Source organism: Vicugna pacos, chromosome 11 (genome assembly GCF_048564905.1).
Source record: "Vicugna pacos chromosome 11, VicPac4, whole genome shotgun sequence".
Taxonomy (NCBI): domain Eukaryota; kingdom Metazoa; phylum Chordata; class Mammalia; order Artiodactyla; family Camelidae; genus Vicugna; species Vicugna pacos.
This window is the reverse complement of record NC_132997.1, coordinates 33,590,022-33,598,592: the sequence shown is the minus strand read 5'-3', so window position 1 is coordinate 33,598,592 and position 8,571 is coordinate 33,590,022. Positions and strand designations below refer to the sequence as shown.

The 8,571-nt window shown below is 37.4% G+C and overlaps 1 protein-coding gene across 1 annotated transcript in view; it reads left to right on the top strand.

Moving 5' to 3' along the window:
- Positions 1-8,571, top strand: part of LOC102544391 (zinc finger protein 248) — a 31,840-nt gene continuing 23,269 nt past the window's right edge. The window contains exons 1-2 of the mRNA XM_072971085.1: positions 1-1,189; positions 3,439-3,497. Coding sequence (XP_072827186.1) covers positions 3,483-3,497 — 15 coding nt within the window. The 5' untranslated portion in view covers positions 1-1,189; positions 3,439-3,482. The remainder of the gene's footprint in view (positions 1,190-3,438; positions 3,498-8,571) is intronic.

The window sequence follows — 8,571 nt, the reverse complement described above, 5'->3', positions numbered from 1 at the left end:
GATTACTGATTCAATCTATTATTATGGATCTGTTGAGATTTTCTATTTCTTTTTGAGTCAGTTTTGGTAATTTGCATGATTCTTGGAATTAATATTGTTTTACAATTACTGTTGGTGCATTTGTCTTTTAAATTACATGAGAAACAAAAATGAGTTACTAACAGACACCATTAATACTGGTTTTTATATTTACCTATGTAGTTATGTTTACCGGTATTCTTTATTTGTTAATATGACTTCAAGTTACTGTCTAGTGTCCAGTATCCTTCCTTTTCAGGCTAACAGACTAAGTTTAGAATTTCTTGTAGGTTAGGTCTGCACTGACTTTGCTTGCCCACACTTTAATCAGGCTTCTCTCCCCATTACAAGCCCCTGAAACTTTGGCTGTCCCTAAGTCCAACCAAGTACAGAAAGACAGAACATACCTTGACTTAGCAGCTCATTCTAAAGGCTAATGCGAGCCAGACACATTTCCTGTCAGACTACCCCGTCACGCTGTTTGTTCTCCTCCTCCACTCACTTGTCCAACTTCCTCTCCAGAGTTCTTGTTAGCCCTTCTTATTCATTCCTGAAAAAGAAAATCTTTTTTTCTATTTAATTTTGAGATGCTTTCAAATCCTGAAGTTGAAGCATTCTTTCCATTGCAACAGTCTTTTTGAAACGTTTCTACTCCCTAAATTCTGGCTTTATTTTTACTTAATATCTGAAGCACTAACCTGCTTATCTTTTTCACTGCTGAGAGAAATGCTATTATTTGCTGTTTACTTTTAAATACTATTATTTTGTTGCTAGTATTTTCTGGTGTTTAAAGTAACTCCTATTTATATTCATAATTCACACTGATTTACAACTTTGCTTGCTTGGGTAGCTTGGTGTTTTAAAAGGCACACTAAGTGTGAGAAGACTATTTTTGCGAGGTGCTTAAAAACCTCAAGGCTGTACACAGAAGTGACAACCCTAGGCCACAATCCCTGAATTGCTGAAGAACAGTAACGTTTCCAAAACCCTCTCAAGGCCCTGGGCGAGCAGGCTTCTGGGAAATGGAGTCTGGAAGCTTGTGGGCTAGTCGCGCGTAGTCTTGGGAACTGGTCTTCTGCGGCTCCTTCTGCGCATGTGCAACACCCCGTAGGCTAAGCCTCTTGAGTGCGTCGTCTTGAGCCTATTGTGGGAGACGGTCCCGAGCATCCAGGTCTGCTCGCCGCTTGGGGGCCGGACCGGGTGCAGCCAGGGTGGGAGTAGTAGGCGAGGCAAAGGCTTGGGCAAGGGGTGAGGGGACTCCCTGCGCCGCTCCGGGGAGCGGGCAGGGGGCGGCGGTGCCCGACGGTGGGGAGGAGCCTCGTGGACCACGGCAGGACCCGCAGCCTTAAGAAGAGGAGAGGGCGGGTAGGGGCGGCCAATGCGGAGTCTCTGTCAAGGGAAGTCGCCGGCGTTGGGCGTGGGGACGCGGGGGCCTCGGTGAGGCTGCAGACGCCGCGTCTGTCCCGCCCCTCCGCGGCGCGGGTGCCTTGGTCTCTGCGGCCCACGAGCGTGGAGCACGTGCACATGCGTGATGAGTGCGCTCAGCCGGGGATAGGGAGCTGGGGGTAGGGGAGCTTTAGTGCAGGGCAGAACTTGGTGTAGAAGAATTATCTGGGAAAGGTTACCTACGTGAGACTTCGTTTCCTCATTTGTAACACTCAGGATACTAATACCATGTGCCTCTTGGGGTTGTTCAGAGATTAAATGTCATAGCATAGTACCTGGCAGTGAATATTAGCTACTCTTGTTTATAGAAATATTTTTTACTCGTTAGTTTATGCTCCCAACCTCTTAGGTCAATATAACTGTCCCCACTGTAACAGAACAGCGAGAGGGAGACGACAGTTGTATATCCAAAGTCACAATAACTAACTAGTAGACAACCTCAGATTTTTCTCCGAATGTCACGGTGTTTCTCATTTACTATCTTGGTTAGAAAAGCCAGCATTGCAGCCTCCGCAGCACTTAGCACAAATAATTTGACATGTGAAGAAAAAATCTGAACGGTTGAATATTACTGTGTGGCAGCTCTGTGGGATTTCTAGATGTCTTCAGAGTCCTTGGTTCAGACAGCATAATTCTTTCTGAGTTAGCTCTGTAACAGTCTGGCTTTGTCTGTGTTCTAAGCAGCCTTGGTTTGAGTTTATAGAAGGTCGACCTGAGATTCTGTGGAATAATGAATACTCATAGTTGAATTGTCCTGGGTGAAGGTTCCAGTTAAAATAAATTTGCCCCTTAGGCACATTTTCTCATTATCTCATAACAAATTACCTCTTGCCAAATAAGAAGGAGGAGGTTCTAGGAACAGAATCCCACGTGGGAGAGGACGCCACACCATTTGCCTTTCTCAGCAGAGGAAGTAGTTCTCAGAAAGGAGCAGATCCCAGGTTTACATAGCCTGATCAGAATTAGTGAGATTTGGATAATGCTGCTACATTCGGAAGCCACCACAGGCTGTGTAATGCAGGAAAGTCTGGACGGGGTTTCAGAAGAGAGAGGAACTGGGGCTGAGAGGAATGAAGGAGGGTTAAGCTACCTAGGAAATACTACTTCATTGAAGGGGTTTTCTTGACATGGTGTGGGGAAAGGAGCTTTGCAACCAGATGGGAATACTGTTTTACCAATCCCAGTTTAACTCCCACTCTGTTTTTCCCTCTGCCCAGATTCTGAACTGTTCTCACACAGTGAATCTGGCATCTAAAAATACGCTGATGATTTTCTTACAAAAACAGTGCAAGAAGAGTTTTCTATTTGTCTTGTTAAAAGTTGGGAAAAATTGGTCCTGAGAGTGTAAATGAATTCTCTGGCTTTGTGTTTATGGCAGAGCCAAGAGTAGGTGTTGAATCTCCACGTAGCCAGGCCAGTGGCTGACACAAATTTCTTAAATCTTTTGAGACTCTACTTATACTTTTAGAAAAACACTAAAAAAGTAACCTTAACCTTCCCTTAAAATGCTTCCATCCCTTTTTTTCATAGGTTTGGTGAATTCTCTACCTCAAGGAGTAAACAAGAAAGAAATAAACAATGTACATTACAACATTTGATTTATAACTTTTGATGAAGGCTTAGTGTTTCTTCATTTAATGTACTATAATTTGTTTAACCAGTTTTCTCATAATTTTTAAAATTCTTTGAAATAAAATAAAGGAATATGTATATTGTTTAAAAAAATAGAAAGAATTATATTCACCCAGTGAAAAAATTGCACATCTAAGCTCTTCATGACCATATCGCACTCACACATGGACATGTGGGTACTTTTTTCATATGTCTCTTCCTGCCCGTTCTCCAGGATGAAAAGGATATTCTCCCAGAGAGTCATTTCCCAGAGGTGATGTTTGTAGCTTTTTAAATACGCAAATGCAGGAGCTGTGGGCAGTCTGTATCTCTAATGACTTCATTCCTCTGTTTCTATCCCAGCTGTACCTTCAGAGACTTCAGTATTTTCTCAAGACCAGCAAAATATGAATAAATCCTATGTGAGTTGTTGAAGTCATCCTTCATTTTGTTTTATAATGTGTTTTATGAAGTTAATGACTCCTATACTTGAAAGGGAAAGGCAGAGGTCCATAAAATGAACCTGAGGGAAACAGCATAGCACAATGGTTCTCAAATTTTAATGTGCATTAAAATCACCTGGAAACTTTATAAAACACAGAGTGGGGCCTGAGAATTTCCATTTTGAACAAGACTGCAGGTCATGCTAATGTTGAGGTCTACAGGCCAGTGGCACTGGACTAGTAGATCACTGGGGTAAAGAAGACAAGGAGACACATACACACAGATCATAAGAAGTTAAGTGGTTATCAGTTTTTCTTAATTGAAATGTAGTCCATTTACAACGTTGTGTCAATTTCTGGTGTACAGTATAACGTTTCAGTCATACATATACATACATATATTCATTTTCATATGCTTTTTCATTGTAAGTTACTACAAGATACTGAATATAGTTTCCTGTGCTGTACAGAAGAAACTTTTTTTAAATCTATTTTTTATATATAGTGGCTAACATCTGCAAATCTCAAACTTCCAAATTTATCCCTTCCCACCCCTTTTCCCCATAAGATTGTTTACTATGTCTGTGAGTCTGTTTCTATTTTGTAGATGAGTTCATAGTATCTTTTTTTTTTCAATTCCACATATGAGTGATATCATACAGTATTTTTATTTCTCTTTCTGGCTTACTTCACTTAGAATAACATTCTCCAGGTCCATCCCTGTTGCTGCAAATGGCATTATTTTATTCTTCTTTATGGATGAGTAGTATTCCATTGTATAAATATACTACAGCTTCTTTATCCAGTCATCTGTGGGTGGACATTTAGGTTGTTTCCTTGTCTTGGCTATTGTAAATAGTGCTTCTGTGAACATTGAGGTGCATGTATCTTTTCAAATTAGAGTTCCCCGCAGGCATATACCCAGAAGTGGCATTGCTGTTATCATATCATAAGTCTATTTTTAGTCTTTTGAGGAATCTCCATACTACTTTCCACAAGGGCTGTACCATACTGCATTCCCAACAACAGTGTAGGAAGGTTCCCTTTTCTCCACACCATCTCCAGCATTTATCATTTGTGGACTTTTGAATGATGGCCATTCTGACTGGTTTGAGGTAATATCTTATTGTAGTTTTGATTTGCATTTCTCTGATAATTAGTGATGCTGAGCATTTTTTTATGTGCCTGTTGGCCATTTGTATGTCTTCATTGGGTAATTGCTTGTTTAGGTCTTCTACCTATTTTTGGATTGAGTTGTTTTTTTGTTACTAAGTTGTATGAGCTCTTTATATATTCTGGAAATTAAGCCCTTTTCAGTCGTATCATTGAAATATTTTCCCCCATTCCATAGGTTGTCTTTTTGTTTTGCTTATGGTTTCCTTTGCTGTACAAACTCTTGTAAGTTTAATTAGGTTTCATTTGTTTATTTTTGCTTTTATTTCTATTGTCTGGGTAGACTGTCCTAGGAGAACACTGCTAAGATTTATGTCAAAGTATGTTTTGCCTATGTTTTCTTCTAGGCGGTTTATAGTGTCTTATCTTATTTTTAAGTCTTTAAGCCATTTTGAGTTTATTTTTGAATATGGTGTGAGGGAGTGTTCTAACTTCATTGATACACATGCCAGTTTTCCCAACACCACTTGCTGAAGAGACTATCTTTTTTCCATTGTATATTCTTGCCTCCTTTGTTGAAGATTAATTAACTGCACATCTGTGGGTTTATTCCTGGGCACTCTATTCTGTTCCATGGATCCATATATCTGTTTTTGTACCAGTACTATGCTATTTTGAATACTGTAGCTCTGTAGCATTTTCTGAAGTCTGGGTGGGTTATTCCTCCAGCTTCATTCTTTTTCTTCAGTAATGCTTTGGCAGTTCTGGGTCTTTTGTGATTCCATATAAATTTGAGGATTGTTTATTCTAGTTCTGGGTAATTTGTCAGGGATCACATTAAATCTGCAGATTGCTTTCAGTAATATGGCCATTTTAACAATAATTCTCCCAATCTAAGAGCATGGGTAATCTGATAGGGATCACATTAAATCTGTAGATTGCTTTGAGTAGTGTGGCCATTTTAACAGTATCAATTCTTCTAATCTAAGAGCATGGAATATCTTTCTATTTCTTTAAATCATCCTTAATTTCCTTAATCAGTGTTTTGTAGTTCTTTGCATATAAGTCTTTCATCTCCTTGGTCAGGTTTATTCCTAAGTGTTTTATTTATTTTGTGCAATTTTAAAAGGGATTGCTTCTTTGCTTTCCTTTTCTGATATTTCTTTGTTAGTGTGAAGAAATGCTACTGATTTCTATATGTTAATCTTATATCCTGCTAACTTGCCAAATTATTTTATCAGCTCTATTAGTTTTTGTGTGGAGTTTTTAGGGTTTTCTATATATAGTATCATGTCATCTGCATATAGTGACAGTTTTACCTCTTCTCTTCCAATACGGATCCCTTTTACTCTTTTTGTCAAGTTCTTTTGTCTAATTGCTATGGCTAGGACTTCCAAGACTATGTTGAATAGAAGTGATAAGAGTAGGTATCCTTGTCTTGTTCCAGATTTTAGCAGGAAGGGTTTCAACTTTTCACTGTTGAGTATTATGTTGGCTGTGGGTTTGTCATATGGCTGTCAAATTTGAGTTTTTGTTTTTCCACTCCTGGATAAAACTAGAACACTTAAAGAATAAACTGACTGCATGTCCTTAAAAGAAATTTCCAAAAGTCTTAGTTAGTCTTGCTCAGTATGTCATTTAAGAAATGACTCTCTGGCAGATATTTCTGCACTTAATCAAATTTCAATCTGCTTCGTGTAGAGTGAATTCTTCCTCATCATTTGCTGGAATTTGGTCATAAAAAATCAACAATAACATATATTTGTTTATTGGGTTAAATACACATAAACAATTACTCATTTTAAAGTGTACAGTTTGGTGGCATTCAGTACATTCACAATGTTGTGCAAACATTATCACTGTCTAGTCCCAGAACATTTCCATCATCCCAGTAGAAAACCTAATATCCTTTAAAGTCATTCTCCATTCCCCTTTTACTCCAGTACCTGGCAACCACTAATCTACTTTCTGACTCTCAGGACTTGCATGCCTCTTCTGGATATTTTATAAAAATGTAATAATACAGTATGTGGGTTTTTCTTTTTTGCATCTTTCACTTAAAATGTAATGTTTTCAAGGTTCATCTATATTGTGGCATGTATCAATCTTCATTCCTTTTCACCCTGAGCTTTATTAAGGTATAATTAACAAAACTGTGAGATATTTAAAGTGTATATCATGACAATTCGATACACATGTATGTTGTGAAAGGATTCCTCCCATCTAGTAAATTAACATATCCATCACCTCACAGATTTATCCTTTTTTTTATAACAACATTTAAGTTCTCTCTTAGCAAATCTCAGTTATACAATATAGTGTTATCAATGGTAGTTAGCATGTTATACATTAGATCCTCAGACCTTATTCATTTTATAGCTGAAAGTTTGTACTCTTTTATCAAGACTTCATTTCTTTTTATGGTTAATAATATTCCATTGTATGGATGTACCACACTTTGTTTATCCATTTATCAGTTTATGGGCGTTTGGGGTGTTTCTACCTTAACAGTAATTGTGAATACTGCTGTTGTCAACATTTGTGCACCTATTTTTTCTGTTTTTTTGTTTTGAACACGTGTTTTCAATTCTGAGTGTTTCCCTAGAAGTGGAAATGCTGGGTCATGTCTTAATTATTTTTAACTTAATGAGGAACCACCAAACTTTTTCACAATGGCTGCACAATTTTACATTTTCACCAGCAATGGATGAGAGTTCCAGATTTTCCTCATCCTCGACAACACTTGTTATTGTCTATTTTTAAAAAAATTATAACCATCCTAATGGTTGCAAAGTAGTATCTCATTGTGGTTTTGGTTTGCTTTTCCCTAATGACAAATGAACACCTTTTCATGTGCTTTTTGGAAATTTCTGTTTTACAGACATGTCTATTCAAATCCTTTTGTCCATTTTTTAAACTGGGTTTTTTATTTTAAGAGCATTTTGGCTACTAGGCTTTTATCAGATACGTGATTTTCAAATATTTCCTCCCATTCTTTTAATTGTCTTTTTAAGTCTTCATAGTATATCCTTTGAATCAAGAAAGATTTTAATTTTAATAAAGTTTGGTTTATCTGTTTTTCTTTTGTTGTATGTGCTTTTGATGTCATATCTAAGAACTCATTGCCAAATCAAGATCATAAAGATTTATTGTGTTTTCTTCTAAGGTCTTTGATCTATTTTGAGTTAATTTTATATATAACATAAGGGAGGGATCCAATGTCATTTATTTGTATGTGGATATCCAGTTGTCTCAACACCATTTGTTGAAGAGACTGTGTTTTTTTTCCCCATTAAATTGTCTTGGCACCCTTGTTGAGAATTAGTTGACCAGAGAGGTATAGATTTATTTCTGGACTCGGTTCCCTTCAGTTGATCTATATGTGTATCCTTATGCTGTTTTGATTCTCAAGCTTTGTAGCAGGTTTTGAAGTTAGGACATGTGAGTCTTCTGATTTGTTCTACAATTTTATTAAATTTGTTTATTAGCTCTAATAGTTTTTTGGTGGGTTCTTCAGGATTTTCTGTTTATAAGATGATGTTTTCTACAGACAGAGATAGTTTTACTTCATTCTTTCTAATTTGGTTGCCTTTATTTCTTTTTATTGCCTGATTCCTCTGGCTGGGACTTCTTTTACAATGTTGAATAGAAGTGGCCAAGGTGGGTATTCTTGTCTTGTTCCTCATCATAGTGGGAACGCTTTCAGTCTTTTACCATTAAATATGTTAGCTGCCGGTTTTTCATAAATGCTTTTTATCATATTGTGAAGTTCCCTTACATTCCTAGTTTATTGAGTGATTTTTATCCTGGAAAGGTTTTGGATCTGGTCAAATGCTTTTTCTGCTTCTGCACTTGAGCATATGGAGATTTTCCATCTTCATTGGTATATTAAATTGATTTTCTCATGTTGAATGACTCTTGATTCCTGGCATTAATTCCA